This window comes from Myotis nattereri (genome assembly GCF_964212035.1).
Source record: "Myotis nattereri genome assembly, chromosome: X".
NCBI classification, from domain to species: domain Eukaryota; kingdom Metazoa; phylum Chordata; class Mammalia; order Chiroptera; family Vespertilionidae; genus Myotis; species Myotis nattereri.
The window spans coordinates 11797650-11822137 of NC_138078.1; the positions used below are offsets into that span (position 1 = coordinate 11797650).

General features: G+C 44.6%; 1 protein-coding gene across 5 annotated transcripts in view; it reads right to left on the minus strand.

Annotated features, from left to right (window-relative positions):
• The window catches only part of MAP7D2 (MAP7 domain containing 2), a 104739-nt gene that overhangs the window by 36968 nt on the left and 43283 nt on the right, over positions 1–24488 (minus strand). For 2 of the 5 annotated variants that reach the window (XM_081115417.1, XM_081115414.1), the window contains exons 2-7: positions 19176–19253; positions 17892–18055; positions 10434–10644; positions 9527–9622; positions 7085–7195; positions 466–596 (exon numbers count right to left, since the gene is read on the minus strand). In XM_081115417.1, the coding sequence (XP_080971543.1) occupies positions 466–596; positions 7085–7195; positions 9527–9622; positions 10434–10644; positions 17892–18055; positions 19176–19253 (791 nt within the window). Of the gene's footprint in view, positions 1–465; positions 597–4174; positions 4298–7084; positions 7196–9526; positions 9623–10433; positions 10645–17891; positions 18056–19175; positions 19254–24488 lie in introns of all 5 variants that reach the window. The other 3 variants (XM_081115418.1, XM_081115415.1, XM_081115416.1) reach the window with 3 other exon arrangements.

The following is a 24488-nucleotide window of genomic DNA, read 5'->3' on the forward strand; positions in this document are numbered from 1 at the left end:
GCAGCCGACCAATGATTCTCATCACTGATGTTTCTATCTCTCTTTCTCCCTTCCTCTCTGAAATCAATAAAAATATAAAAATTTAAAAAAATATTTAAAGGCCACTGTTATTAATGATGGCTGGCCTAGAACCTCAGTTCCGGTTGCTTGTAGAGGCAAGACTGGCCCAGATTCAGACACCCTTAAAGAAGCAGAGAGAGGACACTCAGAACATTCTTTCTGACTCCTAGCCTCTGGAGGGCAGGCTGGAAGGAGGATGAGGTCTTTAGGAATTTGCTCCAAGGCACTAAGATTTAGGAGGGTCCAAAAAGTTAAATGCTTTTCAAAGGTTGGGTGAAATTTTAGGCCAAATCTGAACCTTGAGCAGTCCCTGGACATTGACAGACAAGCCCAAGTCAAGCGCAGGGAGGAATGGCACTGTCAGTTCAACGGGTCCCGAGGGTGAGCATGTGAGTGTGTACATACCCAGGAGACCTCCGGTCCTATACGGGTTCCTTTCCCAGCTTTGACTCGGCTAGATGTGGATGAGGACTTCTTCTTTGTGGTGGTTCGAGTTGGCGAAGACTTGTAGGAATATTGAGCAGGGCTGCCGGTAGCTATAGGGGGGCAGATGTTAAGGACTAGAGTGTTACAGCAGAACAGCCAGAGAGACCACAGCATAGATGGAAAGGGTAGGGTGAGCAAGGAGTTGGGAATAACACACTTGTTAAAACGTGACACACAGGCAATGCCATCTAAAAATCCCACCACGCTTTTTCTCATGTGCACAGAAGGGATTGTATCATTGCGGTCGGATCACAAGAATTCTCACTTCATATTACACAGTGTTGTACAAAGTATCATACTTTAAAAAGATATTAGCTTATAAGAACATATACTAAATAACTTCAAAATGCAATGGGTGTTTAATTTTAAAGCGTGCCTTTAACATTTATGTAAAATGTTCGTTGTACTCATTCAATAGAAACTTATCTGGCCACTGGCTAAAGCTAGAAATGAAACTACTAGTCCGCAATGTGGTAAAAGACTCCCACAGTCAGAGTTCAAGAGTCCAGTTCAGCCCTAGCTGGTTTGGCTCATTGGGTCCCAGGTTCAATTCGGGTCAAGAGCACATGCCCAGGTTGTGGGCTCGATCCCCTGTAGGGAGCGTGCAGGAGGCAGCTGATCAATGAATCTCTCTCATCATTGATGTTTCTCTCTCTCTCTCTCTCTCTCTCTCTCTCTCTCCCCCTTCTTCTTTGAAATCAATAAAAATATATTTTAAAAAAAGAGCCTGTGTAATTTTGTTAACCAGTGTCACCCCAATGAATTCAATATAAAGGGGGAAAAAGAATCCAGTTAATTTCAGGAGTTCAAAATCTGGGCTTTGCAGCCAGACAGACTGAACAGCCACCTAATAGCTGGATCATGTTGGGCAGTTTGCTTAACCTTCTAAGCATCAACTTCCTTGTGTAGAAAGAGTTAACATAGTAGGCCCGACTACTGTCTTTGCACATAACTGCTTACAGCGTTGGGCCTTGGTCAGCAACTGTGAACTCAGATTCCAGGAGCGTTCTCAGCTCTAAGCAAAGCATAGCTCACTGCACCTAAGCTATTTGTACAAACACCATGACTTCTGCTTTCCTTCTAAGAGTCTGGAATCTGGGCATGTGTCTTCCAGGGGGTACCTACGTGACCAGCTCCCAATAAAAACCTGAGTTTCTAATGTGCTTTCCTGGTAGGCAACATTTCACACATGTCACAACTCATTGCTAGGAGAACATGACCTGTGTCACTATCCTGGAAGAGGCTGCTGGAAGCTTGTACCTAGTCTTCCCCAGAGTAAGTCATAGCAATGAGTCCTCCTAGACCAGTTATGGTGAACCTATGACACGCGTGTCAGAGGTGACATGCGAACTCATTTTTTTGGTTGATTTTTCTTTGTTAAATAGCATTTAAATATATAAAATAAATATCAAAAATGTAAATCTTTGTTTTACTATGGTTGCAAATATCAAAAAAATTTTATATGTGACACGGCACCAGAATTAAGTTAGGGTTTTTCAAAATGCCGACACGCCGAGCTCAAAAGGTTCGCCATCACTGTCCTAGACCAAGGATGGGGAACTTTTTTTCTGTCAAGGGCCATTTGGATATTTATAACATCATTCATGGGCTATGGATTATCAACTTAAAAATTAGCCTGCTATATTTGGTCAAACATTTCATTAACTCACCCCTGATGCCTTGGCAGGGCCAGAACCAATGATTTCACGGGCTGACGTTCCCCACCCCTGTCCTAGAGAGTCACTAACGCTGGGAGGAGTCTTGGGGACCTCGTGACACATCTCTCTTCCCAAAGTTGAAATACTTCCTGCTTCCCAGGAATTTTTTATTTGTTTGAGACATAATTCACATATCATAAAAATTTGCCTTTTTAATATTTTGTGTTTCTAGTATATTCACAAGGTTGTGTAACCATAACTACAGTCTAATTCCAGGACATTTTCAGCACCCCCAAAGGAACCCTTGTACCCATAAAGCATTCATTCCCCTCCCCACTCCCCCATTCCCTATCAACTACTAATTTACTATCAGTTTGGATTTGCCTATTCTGCACATTTCACATAAATGGAAACATACAATTGTGGCATTTTTGTGTCTGGCTTCTTTGACTGAACATGTTTTCAAGGTTCATAATGTAGCATAAATCAGGAATTCATTCCTTTTTATAGGTAAATAATATTCCACTTTATGGAGATATCACAATTTTATTTATCGATTCATCTGGTGATGAACGTTTGGGTTTTTTATACTTTGTGGTTATAATGAAAAATGCTGCTAAGAACACTTGTGTACAAATTTTGATATGAACATATGTTTTCAATTTCCTTGGCTATATACCTAAGAGTGGAATTGTCGGGCCACATGGTAACTCTGTGTTTAACTGTTTGAGGAACTTGGCCACACAGTTTTCATTCCCACCAGCAAAGCTTACAATTTCTCCACATCCTCACCAACACTTCTTTTCCTTTTTTGCTTTGAATTTTAACCATCTTAGTAAAATGTGAAGTAGTATCTCATTGTGATTTTTATTAGCATTTCCCTAATGACTAATCATGTTGAGCATATGTCGTGCTTATTGGCCATTCATATATCATCTTTGCAGAAACAGCACTGCTCAGAAACAGCTAGAACTAGGTAGAGAGTTATATGTCATTTATATGTCATCTCACTGATTACACTATCTTGGGAACTAAGACCAGACCTACCCTAATGTAGACAGCGTGGTTCATGGGCAAACAGAAGATGCCAGTCCTGATTAATATTGCCATGATGATTTGACCCACTTTGGTCAAAGAAGGGCTTTGATGGCATGGCCCAGTGTTTCTCAGACTATAGTATGTAGGTCTGGTGGGTCCTGGAGTTTGTTTTCCTAACAAGCTCCCAGGTGATACCGATGCTGCAGGTCCATGGACCAGGGCTTGAGTAATGAGGCTCTAGACATGTGTTAAACTCTCTTACTGTGCCAATCCCATTTAATCCTCATGGCAATTTAAAATAACTCCATTTTATAGATGAGGAAACTAAGGCTTAGAGAGGTTAGCTTATCCAAAGTGGTAAGAAACAGTAAGTGGTAGAGTTTATAAAGCCCAAAGACTGGTTTAAAAGCTACTCTGCCAAACCATCTCTTTAAATTAAAAAGTCTAACCTCAAAAAAATAAGTCTAGCCTGGCTGGCGTGGTTCAGCGGTTGAGCATTGACTTAAGAAGTAGGAGGTCACGGTTCGATTACCAGTCAGGCCACATGCCTGGGTAGTGGGCTTGATCCCCAACAGGGGGCATGCAGGAGGCAGTGGATTAATGTTTCTCTCTCATCATTGATGTTTCTATCTCTCTCACCCTCTCCCTTCCTCTCTGAAATCAATAAAGATATATTTTAGAAAAAAGTCTAACTCCCATTAACTCATGAAATAGAGTTTTTTCCTAATCCACATGCCTTCAATGACAAAATTATTTACTTACCTTTGTGACACTTAAAAAAAAGAAACATAGCAATAGCAAAACACTGGTGGGCAGACATTTCCCAAAGCCAGTAAAAGCAAAGCAAAATACAAAAAATCAGGAATAACTTATAGGCTAACCAACACCATTTCTGGCATTTTCCTTAGTGTCACCAGCTTGGCCTCTTTTACCTGAGCCACTGAACTGCTTAGTGAATGGGGCTGCACTTTTGCTTCTGGATAAAGGAGCCTGTGTGGGCGCCGACAGACGCCTAACGCCTAAGTTTTCCGGGAAAGTAATTCGCATGCCAGGAGCTGAGGAATGGAATCAAACAAAAAATGTAAAATGCAACATTCAAACAAAACAAAACGAATGTTTAAAACAGCACAGTGCATGATGCAAATTAACTTTTGGGTGGTAGGACTAAGTGGAAAATAAAAATATTCTGGCACAGGATGGCTTCAGAGTTCATCATAGTAAAATAAAACAAATGATGTATCATTTAGAGTATGAAAGAGTGCATTAATTCTCTTGGGGTGCCAAAATTCATTCAATATGCCATTACAGTATTACCTGTATCACTCACTCTAAGAGAGTTAGCCCATCTCTATAATATGGACTCAAGAAACCATTTACTCACCAAGTAGATCTAACATTGAAAAAAAAGATTATTAAATGTAATAATCTGAACAATAAAGATTTAATTAAGAAAAAAAAAGAAAGAAAAAAGATTACTTCTACAAAACACTTGTTTTAGAACCTCTGTAAAGAAATATTTCATAACACACTGATTTTGTTCATGTGTAAATATGCATCCTTTCATACTTTTTCCATATAAATAAGGGCAAAATTAAATAAGCACGAAAATAAAAATAGCCATCTGATTATCAGCTTTAATGGAAGTAATAATATTCACAATCCAAAATTCAGGGACTTAAATATCATTCTGATGGTTTTGGAACGTAGTATAAGGTAATGGATTAACTTTTTCATTACAGTCAAACCTCGTTTGTCAGATGTCTCCCATCTCAAACAATGTGGTTTTTCACCAAGTTGTTCACAGAAAAAAATGTCTTGGTTGTCAAACCAAACTTCTGTTTTTTGATCTGACAACCCTTTCATGCTGATACATCAGCATGACAAAAAGCTTCTCTCAGGCAACAAACAAAAGAGAAAATGCTTTTGTTGCTAGGGAAGCCAACATTAGCATAATTTTAAAACATAAAGAGTTCATCAAGAATGCTAACGTTGCTAAGGGTATGAAAGAAGCAATGAGCATAGGCAATGGAAGAGGTAGAAATACTGCTGCTGATTTGGATAAATGAAAAGCAGTTAGCCAGTGACAGCATTTTGGAAGCAGTGATATGTGAACAAGCAAAGATGCATGCTGCCCTCAGAGACATCCCTGGACCAAGTGCTAAAAGTGATTCATTTAAGGCCAGTGGGGGGTGGTTCAACAAATTTAAGAAAAAAAGGTGTTTATTAATAGATTAAACAGCATGTTAGACATGTACTATATATAAGAAAGGTTAAAACAGAATCATTTGGGGGTCTGGAACAGATGAATTGTATTTACATTATTCTTAACGGGAAAGAATGATTCCGTTTTTTAACAAATCGCTTCTTGAACAGCCTTCCGAAACAAATTAAGTTCGAGAACCGAGATTCCACTGTACTTTGTAAATGGTTGAGGAATTAAAATGTTCAATTCATAATTAGCAAGTAGATAATTTAGCTGCTAATCTTTATATCCTAATCAATGCAAATATGAATTTAACATCAATTGGTAGCCACGTGAATTCATGAAAGCATATGAAATACACAAATAGGATAGCATTATGGATTTAAAAGCATGTAGATGTTTTCTCATCCAGCTCTTAATCAATCCCAGGTTTCCAGTGCTTACCCATGAACTACATTAGAGACCAGCCGCACTGACATTTATGGGTCTCTGACACACAGGACAGGCCACTGTGCTCGAGGTGCAAGGCCAATGCCATCAAAAAATTAGGAAGATGCACTCGCTTCTTCAAAGTCACAAACATCCTTCTGCTGGCCCTTTGGTGATGACTTGACGTGTTAAGTACTCCACTGGCACCTGACACTTCTTTAGTGAGGCTTTAAAATACACATTCGATGCATGGGCAGCTTCCCACCTTCCGTAACCTGCATGCTCTGAAAGGTCTCAGTTCAGACTTTTATCGACTTCTCTGAGCCTCCATTGGAACTCGGGTAGCTTTAAATCTCCTTCAGATTCTGACACTGGCACGTATCCTATACATATCATCTCCTACCTCAAAGCAGAGTACTGAAAAGGGCCGCCCATCATTTTCCCCTTTAAAGGCTCCATATTAATTCTGAACTGTTTGGGCAGGCCCCCAAAGCACAGGCAGTAACACATCTGAGTCTCCCACGTACCTCTGACTCATCAATTCTGCCATTTCTGGCTAATCACCTACATCACACCAATAGCTGGATAGTTACTTTTTTTAACAGTCATATCTGCCCACTGGCCAATTAATTTTGGGGGAGGATAACCCCTGCATGCACTGTGGAAGATGGAACAGTCTCTTTAAGGCAGGGAGGACGGCAGTAATTCTGTCTCTATACAACCACAACCTGGCTGCAAAGGGTGTTGCCACTTTTGTGGCCCTCACATTCAGGCCACAAGACTAGGATAATGGCAGTGTTTGCAGAAGGCATGAGGGGCTCTCACTCCCCTGACCAGCATGGCTCAGTGGTTGAGTGTTGACCCATGAACCAAGAGGTCAAGGTTTGATTCCTGGTCAGGGCACAGGCCCGGATTGCGGGCTCAATCCCCAGTGTGAGGTGTGCAGGAGGCAGCAGATCAATGATTCTCTCTCATTATTGATGTTTCTCTCTCTCTCTCTCTCTCTCTCTCTCTCTCTCTCTCTCTCTCTCTCTCCCTCCCTCCCTCCCTCTCTCCCTCCCTCCCTCCCTCTCACTTCCTTCTTCTCCGAAGTAAATAAAAATATTTAAAAAAATTTTTAGAACGAAAGAGGGGCTCTCACGAAGACTGACATTAAGACACACACACTAGAAAGAACAAAACTGGATATCAGATCTCCACGTTCACTTGCCTCGCTCTGGAGAATAAGATATTGCTGCGGAGGATGAAGACAGCCGCTTACTCATAGGAGGCTCCATCTGCTTTGGTAAATTCATACTTGATGCGGAAATTTTCTCATATGCTACACACAGAAACACAGTAAAGACATTAGTACATACACCACTGTAGACTGAGAAACACACACCCCAGCATTCTTCCCATCCTAATCCACATGCCTTCGAAGCCACTGTGACACAGCACACTGCTTCAAACATCCTCCTATCTACCAATGTAGCCCAGCTGCAGATGCCTGGCCACAGCAGCCTTCGGTCTGAAGCAAGATCTTCTCCTCTACTTCTTGACTCTGTTCTTCTCTTTGATTTCATCCAACCTCACTCAACTGTCCAACTAAAGCTATGCTAATCCCACCAGCAAATCACTTATTTCCTTGTGTCCAGGGGCTTTTAGTCAGTATATTCAGACCACATGAAAACACCACCAATCTGGATCCAGAGATAAATCAGCACCAGAAAATGTTCTATGGCCTGACTGGGTGCATGAGCAGGAACTGGACTTTTTCTGAAGGCTGTCTACAGCTCAGGTTGGACAGAGAAGTCATTTGTAAGGCAAGGAGCTCTAGTTAAAGCAGAATAAGCTTCAGTTGATTTCTTCCTCTTATCAAGAGATGGGGTCACAATGGCCTTTTCTCAAATGCTATGATAGTTTATGGTTAGAATGTTAACATATGGTCCCAGGTTTGGTGTTCTTAATTTTAGAGTAGTTTCTAAATGAACCCATTACAGTAAATGAAGCAGTATGGATGGTGCCCTGCCAAGCCATATCGGAACCCAAGGCAACAGGGAAGATGTATTTCTTGGCTTGAAAGGAAGCAAACTCACCAATAAGATTTTCAAAATCTACCCCTCTCCTCATGTTTTCAAATGAGAGAAATTCCATGTTTGATATTTCTTCTGACTAAGAGATGATCTTAAAACATTTTAAAGCCCTAGCTGGTTTGGCTCAGTGGATAGAGCATCAGCCTAAGCACTAAAGGGTCACACGTTCAATTCAGGTCAAGGGCACGTACCTCAGTTATAGGCTCAATCCCCAACCCTGGTTGGGGTGCATCCAGAAAGTAACCAATCAATGTTTTTCTCTCTCTGTCTCTCCCCCTCCCTTCCATTCTCTTTAGAAATCAATGGAAAATGTCTTTTGGTGAGGATTAACAAACGAAAAAGAAAAAAAAAAATTTCATTGACTTAAGCTGAAGTCAAATTACAATAAATTCTTGTTTTGGTATAAAAATATTAAAACTTACAATTCTGGGAGTTTTAAATCTTAAAATTCTGTGAGTTTTCAATTTTTCAGTATTTTGGCAACTACTTTAATGTTCTGAAAAATAATTAACTATTGGAAATTACATGAAGTCATGTACATAGATAGGGGTACACATTTCCTCTTTGCCTCAGGCTCCAACATGGTTCTGCATGACAATGGTCTTTAGGAATTCGATATTTTGTTCATCATGAATAGTTCTGCATTAATTTTGATTAAAATATTATTTGATCTTGATATTGTGTGCCCGAGTTGAGTACACTTGCCTCACCCTGGCCGGGACCCTGGGTGCGATTCCCAAGGGGTAGTTATCAAGTCCACCTGCCCCTCTTTATCAAGGAAAGGCCAGGGCCCACACTACAGTTCCCTCAGCCCATGCAGCAAAACCTCTGCTACTCAGTAACACTAAGAAAGATTATTCTTCAGAAAAGGGATGTTGGAAAGCAAGGATATTTACACTTACTGCTATAAACTGACCTTGTGCATGGCTAGTAAATAGTGCATCCCTTTTACCTTGTTTTTTCTTTGCCAGCCAAAGATGGGTTGAATTTCTAAAGTCATTATTAAATGGGAGCAAAGTTTTGCTAATTCTATTCTTGATCTAGACCCTAGGAAGTTCCAAGCCTATATCGAAAGCAGACAGCCTATCAGAGAGGTGAAGTCAAGAACCGAGCCCATTGATTGCCTTGCTTGGATCCCCAGTGTTAGTGCTGAGGAACTCCCTGCCACTCCCTCTCAACACCTCTCCAGAAATCCATCACATTAACAACACCCAGAACTCCGTGATTAAGCAGAAGTGACTGAAACACAATACTACTTAATGCCCAAAGCGATGATTAATGAGAGTGTGAAAGATCTGAACGCACAAATGTCAAACACTGACAAGATTTTCAAAGCAGAAGTTAGTGAGCTAAGGATGATGACATGTCTCCAGGGCAGGAGGATGGAAGGCATGTACAGCTCTGCGATGACAGAAACATAGAAATATGAGCATGTCATTCACATCGCTAGAAAAAATGTTCTAAGGGGTAAGACTAAGAAATCATTTGTAAAAGCGCTTCAGACACACATGGTAATGGAGGATGATGATCAGTACAGTCATCACAAAATGCCATGGCATGGTGATGCTCGGATATACCATTGGTGGACTCGGAGGCAGCAGGGGTCTCTGGATCCGGAGGAGGGGTGCTGGCCGCTAAACCTAGAGGAGGGGGTGGAGTATTTTCTGATTCACCTACACAGCAAAAAATCAGAGCAAAGAGAGATAAAGGAAAAGTCCCACTTTCTGGTTGACTTAGTTCCTACTTAGGAAACTAGAAAAAGTAACTGAAATGGGCTGACTTCTCATAAACAGAAAAACGAAGTATATTCACTGATAAGAGGTTAAATGCACAATTCAGCAAAGACAAGAAACTGTAATATAAGTGGAAACCCATCTGCTTTCAGGAGGAGCTATTCCACACATCCTATCCTGTGGAATAGGATGACAAGAAATAAAACACTGAAGGGGGAAAGCCATCCAGACTAGTAACAATCCATACAGTAAATTAAAGATCTGAACCTTTAAAATGAGTATGAACTGGATAATGAAATAAGTCATCTTGAAACAAAATAGAAAGAGCAATAAGAATTAATAATGAGGAGAGGAAACCCCTCTCCCGCTTTTTAGAGGGTAACTGCTGCTCAGCCTTTGTGGGTTGCGCTGCAGCAGTGACTTAGCCTACTGCCACTGACGTTCCCAGAAATCAGATTGTCTCAATGCTTGCCGGGTGGATCCAGTTAAGCAGGCTCTGCATTCACGTTCTTTGCTTTTCTTTTGCTTTACCTCATAGCCCAGTTATTGTACCAACTGCTGCCTGCTAGCAAAAGAATGCAGATCCCCTTCACGAGAAACACATACATAGGAAACTTGGCAGTTTGAAACATCACATCTGGAAAAGGTATCTGCAGATTGGTACCAAGCATCCCCCAGCCCCCTGCAGGCTGTGCCCACAATCTCCCACCTGCCCTGGGGCCCTGCAAAGCAGGGACAGCACTAAACTCACCTTCACGTCCTCCAACCCCGACGATGACTGCCGGGGACGTTCCTCCCCAGGCTCCTGGCAAGGCTCCTGGCAAGGCTCCTCCCCAGGCTGCTTGCGAGGCTCCTCCCCAGGCTGTTGGAGTTGCTGAAGCTCCTCCCCATGAGCACCTCTTCCTCAGCTCCAGCTGCCTTGAGCGCTCCAGGGACCGGCGAAGCATAGCCTCCAGCCGCTCCTGCCCAGGTTGCGTAAGGGAGAGCAAAATTAACACCAGCCTCAATGCTGGGATGAGTCACCAAATGGGGTTCTGTGCTCAGCATCCAAAACCCAGACACAAGTGCTCTCTGCTGCACAGTGCCTTCTTGGTGGGTGGAGAGTAAACAATGCGGCTGGTGTGATCCCAGACCCAACACCTCATCCCTGGGACAGGCTGTGCAGCCAGGCCTTGATTTGTTTGTTTGTTTTTGTTTTTGTTTTTTAAAAATATACTTTATTGATTTTTTACAGAGAGGAAGGGAGAGGAAAAGGGAGTAAGAAACATTGATGAGAGAGAAACATCGATCAGCTGCCTCCTGCACATCCCCCACTGGGGATGTGCCCGCAACCAAGGCACGTGCCCTTGACCGGAATCAAACTTGGGACCCTTCAGTCTGCAGGCGAATGCTCCATCCACTGAACCAAACCGGCTAGGGCTTGATTTGTTTAAGAATAATGCTAGACACGCATTAACTCCTTGAGGCTTGTCTCAAGCCTGTTTTGTCCCACCTACTATGCTCTAGACCAGGGGTGGGCAAACTTTTTGACTCGAGGGCCACAATGGGTTCTTAAACTGGACCGGAGGGCCGGAACAAAAGCATGGATGGAGTGTTTGTGTGAACTAATATAAATTCAAAGTAAACATATCATTACATAAAAGGGTACGGTCTTTTCTTTTTTTAGTTTTATTCATTTCAAACGGGCCGTAGTTTGCCCACGACTGCTCTAGACCCAACCAAATGCTCTCTAGTTGAAATGCATAAAGCAGTCTGATTTGAGAACATTTCAAATATAATTTAAATGTTATAGCCTTAAGCCTAACTTTTTTAGGGTGCTACATGACTGTGAGGTTTATTTTGCAAAGCCCTGTTTTCATCTTAGAATTTCTTAAAGGGGGATTAACTGTTTTCTAAATTATAACACTTTTCTGCTCTATAGTTTTCTGGGGATAATGCTACATATTTCAAAATAAAGAGAGACAAGTGTAGGGGAGCTTCTAGCCACAAAATAAAGCATCTGTGCCTTCTCAGAGATGGATGGGAAAAAGGGAGAGAGAATTCAATAGTTTTTAGCCAGAAGAGAAAAGCATCCAGGCTTCTAACAGAGCATTTATCAAAAGCACTCTCCTCTATTAACCCAATTGTCACTTTCATAAGGTTGGGCCTGACTGCTGGCAAGTATTTCCTTGGCACTGGAGTTCCAATTCTATACTCCTCACTGCCCCAGTGATGCTGCAAATACCAACCCTTCTCCCTGCCTCCACATGGAGAAGGCTGAAGCAAGGTAAACAGTTATGCTGACACCCTTTGGCCCTCATAAAACCCACCCTGGGATGCTCCAGGAACTGGGCTAATCTTAGCCTGACTCCAAACAAAAAGATCCTCTTTTCTCCTGGCTTAAATTAAGTAAACAAGCCAAATTAATTTAGGGCAGCACCAACTGAGCAACCGTGACTTAAGGATTGGGAAAGGCTCCCTTATTTTACTCACTAGAAACACAGAAAAGAGGTGCCTGGACCCATCCTTGGTCTACACCAGAGGGATAAGGTAAGCATTTGCCACATCTTGGCCTCCTCTGCAGAATTGCTCTCTGAACAACACTTTGCTAAGAGACAGCCTCTCCAGGGACCTGAGAGCTGAAAGGCGAGTTTTTTCCTCCTGTAAATCTCAGATTTGAATTTGCTCTACTTTTTGGCTGAGATTCCACAATCATGAGTGTGCATTTTCTGGCAGAGTCCTGTCCTCATGACCTGGGGAGGGGGGGTCCATGAAATTGTGACAGCCAACCCCCAGGGTCTGTCTGAGAAAAGCTGGGGGCATTGAGGGACTTAACATCTTGACTATTTGATGCTTGAGGTATGATTGCTCAAGACTGGGCTGAATAGTATTTCATTGCATGGATTTAACATATTTAATCAATGAGCTAACTTAAGTGCTGAAACCTTGTACCACAGAGTAAATTTAGTATTTAGTGGGTAATGGGAGATTTCCTACATGCCAGGACCTCACAAGGTAGCCTCACATCTAATAGGCCAATGAGAAGAAAGAACACTAACACTTCAGGCCCACCTTACCACCAAACAGCTATCTAGGGGCATAATTAGAAGGGAATGATCACCCAAAGCCAGACCTACTCATTGACTGTTCAGTTACCTTTAGAAAAAAATACCTCTCCACCTACCCTCAATCCACCGAGGGGCTCCAAATTCCACCATTAGAGATTCATTCCTTTGAACTGTTTGTAGGCTTATGAAAATGAAGCTATCCCTGAAAGATGATACAATCACTTTGTGTCACCCACTTTTGGAGAGATGATGAAAAATAGATAGTAACCAAGCTCTATGGTAAGGGGATTTATAGAAGCCAAAGTTGTCAGAATGGGATGACTCAAACATCAAAAACAAAACAAAACAAAACAAAACAAAACAAAAAAACCAAACTGGTGCACTTCACTTTTCTTAAAGGTTAGTTTACATAGGTCAGTATTACTCAGTATGTATCTTTCTGTTCCATCATGTGATGGAATGGAAAGAATCCTAGATTTAGAGTCAGGAGATATGGATTCCAATTCCACCTCTGCCTGCTACTTTTTAGCCCTGTCACCTTGAGTTCATTGTTTTAACATCCTTGGACATCAGTTTCCTCATCTATAAAATGGGGTATTATCTATATCGACAGACCACTCAAGTCTACAAGATAATAACTAGCATAGGAAATCCTCAGCCAATGCTAACTGAATCTGAATTTAAAGAGGAGATTATCAACAGGGCAGTTTGAGCAGTGGTTCTCCAACCAGAGTGGGTCCCTCCCCCAGAGTCCCCTGCCTGCTTGTTAGAATACCATGGCTGGGTCCCACCAAAGCAACTCTGGGTGGAATCTGCTGAGGATTTGCATTTCTGATAAGTCAGTCCCAGGCAATGTCAGTGCTGCTGGTCCTGGGGCTACACTTCCAGAAGCACTGGTCAGAGGACAGGCTGAGCATGAGAGAGCATTTAAGAAAGTTCCATCACAACAGAAGAACAGTATTAATAAATATTAGAGCTGCATACCGCATACCTCGACTCCTGCCAAGCTCTGGTTCTCCTGATGGTCGATAGAGGATGGGGAAAGGACAAGGCAGATTCTTGTCCCTAGAATGTCCTCTATTGGGTGGGGCTTAGTAGAAGGAAAGAGTAAGGAGACCTCATCATTGACACCTTGAGCTCTGGCTCTAGATCTGCCTGGATGAACTCAAAGGTGAATCATGATGAAGGTGACCTGCTGAGCTGGCCTAGCAGTATAAAAGGACTCGAGCAAGGCACGGCCTGGGCACTGATACCCAGACAGCCAACTATGGCAGGAGAGGAGGGCTGGCAGTGCCTTTTCCAGTGCTCTTACTACTTGTGATCTGGAGATGACAGGTGGACAAGCTCCCAAATGGTCTCCAGCAGAGCTCCATAGAGGGTTTTTCTCTCTACAGATGTCTACCTCTAACCAGAAAGGCCATTCAGTCACCATGGGTCCACAGCAGCCAATGGGCAGCCCTTGGCTTAGTGAAGTTATGTTTAGGTTGAGTTCAGAAATGTGTCTTTCTTTTCTTTTTTTAAATACTCACCCGAGGCTATTTTTCCATTGATTTTTTAGAGAGTGAAAGAGAGAGGGAAAGACAGAGAGAAATATCAATGTGAAAGAAGCACATTGATTGGTTGCCTTCTGCACATGCCCCAACCAGGGCCCAAGCTGGGGAGGAGCCTGCCCTTCACTGGAATTGAACCTGGGACCGTTCAGTCCGCAGTCTGATGCTCTATCCACTGAGCCAAACTGGCTAGGCAAAAATGTATTTTTCTTACACTTAGCCTGGTGGGTCTTGTTAGGTATTAATATCACAATGATAAGTTGTGATGTGTCAAAATACCTTACAAAGATGAAGCTACTCTTTGAGAGAGGCCTTTCTTAGCATGAGGAACATGGACTTGGCTTTGCCAGGCTCCATTTTCCAGGGCCTCTGATCAGGAAGCCATCCCTCCCAAGTGGAGAATGGGTGACCACAGTGTGTTGTCAGCCCTACCCCAGGGAGGTGACAAGGCTTGCTCCAGAAGCTCCATCCTTGGAGCATGAGAGGGTTGGAGGAACCTGCCTTGAGGAAAAGGCAGCCTCCAGTGGACAATGGACAGCCCGTTCCCCAGGACAGGCCTGGCCAGCCTCCAGTCCTCCTGACCTTCAAGACCCCTGGGAGCCAGGCTGTCTATGGTGCTCACTTCTCTACTGGCAGACAGAGGCCCCCTGGCTGAGTCTGGGGCTCACCCATACAGATGTGAAAACTCACCAAGAGCCCTAGCTAGTGTTGCTCAGTGGATAGAGCGTCAGCCTGTGGACTGAAGGGTCCCAGGTTCGATTTTGGCCAAGGGCACATGCCCGGGTTGCGGGCTTGATCCCCAGCAGGGGGGCATGCAGGAGGCAGCCGATCAATGATTCTCTCTCTTCATTGATGTTTCTATCTCTCTCTACCTCTTCCTTCTCTGAAATCAATAAATACATTTAAAAAAAGAAAAAGAAAAGTCACCAAGAGCAACATCATGGCAACTGGTCATGGAGCCAGGACAAGGCTGGGGGGAGAGGGGGGAAGTCATGGGATATTTTTAAAAATATATTTTATTGATTTTTCACAGAGAGGAAGGGAGAGGGATAGAAGTTAGAAACATCGATGACAGAGAAACATCGATCAGCTGCTTCCCGCAACCAAGGTACATGCCCTTGACCGGAATCAAACCCGGGACTCTTCAGTCTGCAGGCTGATGCTCTATCCACTGAGCAAAACCACTTAGGGCGAGTCATGGGATTTTTATGAGCTCCTAATATCACACCCACAGAGGCAGGACTTGGTGGGCAACCCAAACACTTTCTAATAAGATAGAGAAGCCAAATGGGCTGCAGTGGAATGAAGCCCTGCAGAGGCTTCTCCCTGGTTGACAGAGGCAGAGCCGGACAAAAAGAACTGAAATCTGCCCCTGGAAAGAAAAAGGAGAATCTCCACAGCTGTGTGCCAAGAGGCAGCAGCCCTCCCAAAGATCTCCAGGGACCCATGGGGCTGTGTGCAGAGGGTTTCCTTAGGAGAGGGGCTCCGCCATCTAGACTTACCCATTCTCCCCAAAGATCACCCAGGCGAATCCCAATCAGGCCTCTGCACAGGCAGAGCCAAAGCCAACATTCTTAGCAGGCCAGCCTGCATGTGGATAGTCCCTAGGCTCCACCAGGCTTGCCCGGCGCCCTAAGGGCTGGAGCAGGTGGCAGAGGGAGGCTGCCGCTTCCCTGCCTCTGCCTCCCTAGGTTGCTACACAACCACAGGAAGCCCAGCTCTCGGCCTCGCCCTGCGGTGTCTGGGGAGAAGGAAGCAAGCTTGGCTTGTGTTTATGCTGACAAGGGTCAGGCAGCATCCCCTGTTCTCTGCCATCACCATGTTAGGGATGAAAGGGAGCACACAAAGCAAATAAAAAATTAGTCGGCTGCACAACCACTAAAGATTCAGCTGCATCAGGACCAACCATCTGGCATGACATTCCCTCATCTGCAAGAGCGAGGAGTCCGAGAGCTTGATTTCAGGTAGGCTGAAGTCGCTGAAGGGAAGCAAACATTTCTGAGCATTACTCTGTGCTAGGTGCTTTGCTGGGCACTTGCACAAATGTCACTTCCTTTAATTCCCATGACCACCTCTGTTTTGTGCTAAGAAGATTGAGTTAGAGGGCTATGAGAGTCTAGGGCTGGAGTTTACATCAGGAGCAGATGAAGCCACACAGTGGTCAGGCTGCAGCCAGCAGCAGGGAACCATGGCTAAGGCCCTGGCTTAGACCTTCATTTACTAAGAGGAACAAAGAAATTGCCAGGTAAACAAGTGTTTTGTGGGCAAAGATGAATGTAATTGTGTGTGCGCGCATATGTTGGTGTTTTTTAAATTAAAAAAAAGAGGAAAGGGTAAAGATATATCATGATAAACCATTCATACATTTAAAAAATACTGAATTTGCCTGGCCAGCGTGGCTCAGTGGTTGAGCATCGACTTATGAACCACAATTCCATCCCCGGTCAGGGCACATGCCCAGGTTGCGGGCTCAATCCCCAGTGTAGGGTGTGCAGGAGGCAGCAGATCAATGATTCTCTCTCATCACTGATGTTTCTATCTCTTTCTCCCTCTCCATTCCTCTCTGAAATCAATAAAAATATATATTTTTAAAAATACTGAATTTATAGGAAATTTCTGTATTCTACAGTGTTGGCAATTAACAAACCTCTATGTTGTTCATACTAAATGATGAGTCATTACACCTTATGAATAAAAGATGATCATCACCTGATACAAGGCTATGACTACATCCTTAAAATATACTTGTTAAAATCTAAACCCCAAAAATGCTTTCCAAATATATTTTCAAAGTTTAGTAATAAAAGAGTTGGTAGGGGTAATTAGATTCCATTTCTTTTTTAAAAGGTAACTAGAAAAGATGATGAAAGCAAGGAACTGCATTAAAATATACTAGCATCTTTGGATTTAAAGGCAGACAATTTGATTTTTCCAGCAGTGAATAACAGGATCAAGTTCTCTTCAACACTCACAGCCCTTCCTCAAGCCTGTAGGCTCAGACCCCCAGCAGAACCCCCAGGTCTACATCACTAGGCCCCTATCTACAGTTCCCTCTGAGTCCTAGAGTCAGAGATGGTTAGGTTGTAAGAGGCCTTGGAGACTGCCAAACTCAACCACTCACTTCAGAGACAAGCCATTCAAGGCCCAGAGAGGTCAAGTGACTTGTCCAAGGTCACACAGCAAATGAACAGCTGAGTTGAATGGATAAGTCATTTTGTTCTTAGCCTAGTGCCGTGGTCGGCAAATTGCGGCTCACAAGCCACATGCGGCTCTTTGGCCCCTTGAGTGTGGCTCTTCCTAAGCCTTAGGAGTACCCTAATTAAGTTAATAACAATGTACCTACCTATATAGTTTAAGTTTAAAAAATTTGGCTCTCAAAAGAAATTTCAATCGTTGTACTGTTGATATTTGGCTCTGTTGACTAATGAATTCGCCGACCACTGGCCTAGTGCATTACTGGACTTCCAGTGTGATGCTGCTGAAAGACAATATGGTGAGCCACCCAGCAGAGAGCTTAGGAGATCACGCTTGTACTGGGCAGGACGCCCTGGTGTCCTGAGCACCAAGCCCTGTGTGAGCTGCTCAGATGAGCTGGGGGTCCCAGAACATTACCCCATCCTCCCGGAGCTTCTGCCTCCTCTTCAGTTCCACCGCAGCCCTCTTCTCGTCCTCCCTGCGCCGTTGTTCCTCTAGCTTGCGCCATCGTTCTTCCACCTGCTTTTCATATTGGAGTTTAGCCCTTTTCTGCTTCTCCAGGAACTGTTGCTCTCGTACAGCTGGGGGAAGAAAAACAAAGAGAGGTGGCATTAACAGCGCACTCCACACCCTTTGCATTAAGACCAACAATGCGGAAGCAAGAGAGACCAAAAAAAGAGCCTAGTGGGAGCTCAGGCCACAGTGACTGAGATGAGGCGTTCTGGCAGCTCTGCCACTAGCTGGGTGGCCCTGGGCACGCTAACCATACCATCTCTGCTTTGGTTTCCTCCTCTGTGACATGAGGACAGTCACGTTGGCAACATCATGGTGCTGTGAAAATGGAACGAGACAATGCATGAAAAAGGTACAGTATGTTACCCTACACGTGGCAGCTACGACTATCAGTGTCATCCTCGAGTCAGTCTTGCCAGCCTGTGTAAGCCATACACGGGCTGAGAAATGAGAGTTGTAACGGTACATTCATTCAAAATTCAAAACACGTTAACTGTGTGTATACCACTCACCGAGCTAGGCAAGGGGGTAAACACATGAATGAGCTTGGCCTTCACAACACAATTAATAAAGGGGCCTTAACCCTACCTGGCCCAGTCAGGGAAGGGTTCCCTGGAGGGAACAATGCCTGAGCTAACCAGTAGGAGGCAGTCAAGAGAGAACTTGAAAGCTCCTCATTTGTCTCAATTCGAGGGGTAGGGGATCACTTTCTATCTACCTCAGAGCACCCCGTGGGGACATGCCATACTTACCCATCTACAACCTGCAAGAGGTAAGGCAGCCTTTCTCAACCGGGTTCCCCATCTTAACACAGATAATGTCTCGACTGGCCTTTCTCGAAGCCCCAGAGAGAGAGAACCTGAGTGAGGGCATACAGTGGATACCCGAGAGGCGAGGGTGGCAAGCGCTTCTCAGGTTCTCATTCCTCATGCTACCCACAGCCCCGAGCACAGGGCCTGGAACACAGCGTACGCTCAATGTGTGCTAGGCGAGTAAAGGAACTATTTGGAGAATAACATAATTGTGAACGCACCAATCGCAGCATGGGTTTGCCCCCAATTCTCCACGTTCATCTAACAACTGTCCTACCTTTCTTCCAATTCAGTCGAAGAATTTTAAGGCTCTTGAGGAAAGATACAGCCATATCTCCACTTCCTTGGTCCTAAACTGCCAAAGTGCACAACTTACCCTGGGATTTTTCTCTTTCTTCGCGTCGTTCCTTGGCTAGTCTTTGTCTCTCATCACATCTTAAGAACCCCTCCATGCCTGCAAGAAAGAAAACATGATTTTTAGAGAGAGTGGGGGGGGGGGGAGAGAGACACATCAACTGGTTGCCTCCCATACCCACCCTGACCAGGGCTTGGCATTGAACCTGCAACCTAGGTATGTGCCCTTAACCAGGAATCAAACCTGAGATCCTTTGGTGCTTGGGCCTACTCTCTAACCACTGAGCACACTGGCCAGGGCCACATGCTCAAGTTTGATTTTGGTTCTGAGAAATTTGCTCTGATGTCAATCTCAGTATTTTATTTGTATTTGTATTTATTTTTAAAATATATTTTTATTGATTTCAGAGAGGAAGTGAGAAGGAGAGAGAGAGAGAAACATCAATGATGAGAGAGTCATTGATCGGCTGCCTCCTACACACCTCCTACTGGGGATGGAGCCCGAAACTCAGGCATGTGCCCTGACTGGGAATCGAACCATTCTTATAGTATGGGAAATAATTTACAGCACTAGGTCACCATTGGTAATTCATGAATATTATTTATCTAATGTTCCAGTACAACATTTAGAAGCAATAGGCTTCAGTGTTAGCCCATCAGCTTCCTAGTTCCTGAAACCTCCTCTATTGTGACATCACAAGCTGGCTAGCTTCCTAGTTCCTGAAACCTCCTCTATTGTGACATCACAAGCTGGCTTCATTGTGCCAGTTGCCATGGAAACCTGTGCCCCACCCCTTTCTGGAAGGTTCCTGTACTGTCCAGGAAGGACTGAGGGGTCTGGGCTACAAAGTAGGAATATGAATAAGGACAGGGATAGATGAGACAAACACTAGATTGTCACGATTCCCCTCCAGCATCTGCTATTGCCGCCTGGATCACAGGGCAAATCAGTGCTTATTAAGAGAGAAGCACTAAAAAAATCAACCCTGAACTAGTGTCACTCTCCATGTTTGGTTTCAATCAACTTAATCGATGCTACCAACAACATGGATGGCATAATTTCAAGCCCCCTCCCAAATAAAATAATTTCAAGGCCCAACTTCTCAGCTCTTCACTGCTGGGCCCCACAATCAAAGCCCAAACACTCTTCCCAGCTTGACCTCAGCACTGCCCCTTTCTCCCACACACCTTCCAACTAAAACCGCCCCTTCTCCCCCTCCCCCCTACCTTCAAGACCCCACAAGTCCCCAGACCCTGAGATACTCTGTGCCCCCCAGACAGAAGAAGCCTAATTTCATTCTGTTTGGTTGTTGTGTTCTCCTCTAACTCGTTTTCCATGGGGACAGAGAGGTTACTGAACCAAGGTGGCTTCTGCATCTCTGGGTCACCCAGCTCAGGCCACTGTCCTGTCCCCCACAGTTGCCCCAAGATACACACAGTCAAAGGTAGGCATGTAGTCGGTGGAAGGGGAGCAGTGAGATAAAACCACATTTCTCTTTTCTCTAAATATGTTCAGGCTCTCGTCTCTACAGCAAGAGTTTGACTAGTATGAATATGTTCTACGTGAAAAACCACAAAGAGAAGTCAAAGAGCCCTGGACAGATGCTTGTGCCCTCCCAAGGGGGACATGCACCTCTCTGTGGTGCCCACGCCACCCTCCAGGCGTTAATGGGCCTGCCCCATATCTAAGGTAGAGCACAAGAACTACTGAAAATGTTCTTTAAAAAGAAGAAAGAAAAAAATGGAGAGAAAAGGGCCAAGCACATTTGAAACTGGCCACCTTACCTCGAGGCCTTTCGAACAGGAAGCTGGGTTTTCCGTGGACATACATGATTTCAGGCTGCCTCCTGGTGGACATTTGAGGCTCACTTTCAAATCCCTAACAGCAAGTCTTTACTATGATGCTCCTGCTCTGTTTCATCATAATAGGAGATGACAACAGCAGTTACTATGGACCAGGGCACTGCTTGGATTACTGTCATAATAGGAGGTGACAACAGAGCAGTTACTATGGACCAGTGTACTGCTTGGATTACTGTCACCAGGGCACTGCTTGGATTACTGTCATAATAGGAGGTGACAACAGAGCAGTTACTATGGACCAGTGTACTGCTTGGATTACTGTCACCAGGGCACTGCTTGGATTACTGTCATAATAGGAGGTGACAACAGAGCAGTTACTATGGACCAGTGTACTGCTTGGATTACTGTCACCAGGGCACTGCTTGGATTACTGTCACAACAGGAGGTGACAACAGAGCAGTTACTATGGACCAGTGTACTGCTTGGATTACTGTCACCAGGGCACTGCTTAGATTACTGTCACCAGGGCACTGCTTAGATTACTGTCATAACAAGAGGTGACAACAGAGCAGTTACTATGGACCAGTGCACTGCTTGGATTACTGTCATAACAGGAGGTGACAACAGAGCAGTTACTATGGACCAGTGCACTGCTTGGATTACTGTCATAATAGGAGGTGACAACAGAGCAGTTACTATGGACCAGTGCACTGCTTGGATTACTGTCATAACAGGAGGTGACAACAGAGCAGTTACTATGGACCAGTGCACTGCTTGGATTACTGTCACAACAGGAGGTGACAACAGAGCAGTTACTATGGACCAGTGCACTGCTTGGATTACTGTCATAACAGGAGGTGACAACAGAGCAGTTACTATGGACCAGTGCACTGCTTGGATTACTGTCATAACAGGAGGTGACAACAGAGCAGTTACTATGGACCAGTGCACTTGGATTGCTATCACGATCTTATAGGTGCAGAAAGGGAGGCACAGAGAGGTTAATTAACTTGTCTGAGGTTACACCTTCAGAAGTGGAGAAGCCAGGTTCCAATACAAGAACCTGACTCCAGGACCTACATACTTTCTTTTTTTAAAATTTGTATTTATTGGTTTTAGAGAGAGAAGGGAGAGAGGGAGACAGACAGACAGACATCAACTTGTTGCTCCATTTATTTATACATTCAGTGGTTGCTTCTTGTGTACCCGACCAGGGATCAAACCCACAACCTTGGTGTACTGCAAGCATGTCAAACTCAAAGGCTAACACAGGCCAAATAAACAAGTTTACGTGTATGTGGGTCACAAAAAACACAAAAGCTTCAATTTTCATAGAAATGTAGGTTTATTTCTATAGAGACATGCTGAATCCAAAGGGCTGAAACAAATGAGTAATCGTTAACATAAAATAGTAGAACATTTTATAAAATTAATATTTTTTCTTGAACATTAACTTACCAGACACTGAATAACTGCACAAATTAATAAGCGTAATGTAAAAAAAAACTATTTTTTTGTTCTTCGAAAGTGAAATATTTCCTTAGTCCAAGATTAATGACGTGGCCATTGGCTGCTAAAATATTCGCTGCTGGTATTAGTGGAGAGAAGTGGTGCACCTGTGTAAGGCATGTAAGGCGCATAAGGCCCGTAAAGGCGTGCTTTTTAGGGAAATGGATGCAACACGAGTATAGTGATCAGTCATTAGCGAATGTTAGTTCATTATTAATCCTAATAAAAGACAAAAAGGGTAATTAACCGTACCTCCACTATGCTTCCCATTGGCTAATCAAGGCAATATGCAAATTAACCGCCAACAAAGATGGCGGTTAATTTGCATATGCAAGCTCTAAGCGGTGGAGTGAAGCCAAACAGCCCCGAAGCTATCGAGCAGCAACGCCTCACTGCCCCAGGATCAGCGGAGCCGCGAGGCCTCCCAGCACCGGCGTCAAGCAGAGCCATGAGGCCTCCTGGCCCCTGGAGCAACATGACAGGGGGCAGTGCCGCAACCCCCAGATAGGCTCTGCTCTGTGGATGACAGGGGGCAGCGCCCCAACCCCCTGATCCGCCCTGCTCTGTGCATGACAGGGTGGAGCTCCCCAATCCCCTGATCCGCCCTGCCCTGAGTGTGTCAGGGGGCAGCACCCCAACTCCCTGATCGGCCCTTCTCTGTGCCTGACAGGGGGCAGCGCCCCAACCCCCTGATTGGCTGGCTCTCTGCGTGACAGGGGGCAGCGCCCCAACCCCCCCCCCCCCCATCGGCCCTGCTCTGTGCATGACAGGGGGCAGTGCCCCAACCCCCTGATCGGCCGGCTCTGTGTGTGACAGGGGATGGCACCACAACCCTCCCCCCCCATCAGCCCTGCCCTGAGCGTGACAGGGGGCAGCGCTGCAACCTCCCGATCTGCCCTGCTCTGTGCGAGGCAGGGGGTGGCGCCACAACCCCACAATCGGCCCTACCCTGAGCGTGACTGAGGGTGGCATCGCAACCTCCCAATCCGCCCTGCTCTGTGCATGACAGGGGGCAGTGCCCCAACCCCCAATTAGCCCTGCTCTGAGCCCGACCAGGGGCTGCACCTAGGGATTGGGCCTGCCCTCTGCCACCTGGGAGCAGGCCTAAGCCAGCAGGTCGTTATCTCCCAAGGGGTCCCAGACTGTGAGAGGGCACAAGTGGGGCTGAGGGATACCCCCCCCTCGGCCAGTGCACAAATTTCTGTGCACCTGGCCTCTAGTTATGTATAACAGGATATTGTAAAAAATAAGTTATGAAATTTTTATTAAAACGTTTCTTACATACCGTTATATTGGCTGAGTCGCAAAAATATTCATTGTGGGCCACATGTGGTCTGTGGGCCACGAGTTTGACATGTTTGATGTATTGGGACAACACTAACCAACTGGGCTCCCTTGCCAGGGTCAAGACACACACACACACACACACACACACTTTTTTTTTTTGAAAAGGCATATGTAGAGGATCCCCTGCTCCATGGCTTTTATTTTGATAAAAAGTCCTGCAAATCTAAACATCAAGCTACAGAGTTACAATTGAATGTACCTCACCATGAAAGGATTTTGGCAAGTGCATCCCATGAAATGGATCACAATTCATATAAAAGTGGTGATATGGAGAAGACACTCACTGGCATGCAGAATGCCAAACAGCTCTCCCTTCTATCTCATAGTTCATCTATTGAGTCCCTTTCTCTAGTGGCTGATATATTTGGACTGGGTACCTTTAAAATTGGCAGTGACAGCCCCCAGCAAAGCACTTCTCTAGAAAGTTGGTTGACATCCTATAAAAGCAATCACAGCTCTGGGAACATACTAGTAAGCGTAAGCAGTGGCTCAGTTGGTAAAAGGACATTAGATTTCCTAAATAGTTTGGAGAATATCCAGAGCCCCTCAGAGCAAAACATAAAGCAGTGTGTGTGTGTGTTCTTTAAAAAAAAAAAAAAATATATATATATATATATATATATATATATATATATATTCACACACACACACACACACACACATATACTAGGGGCCT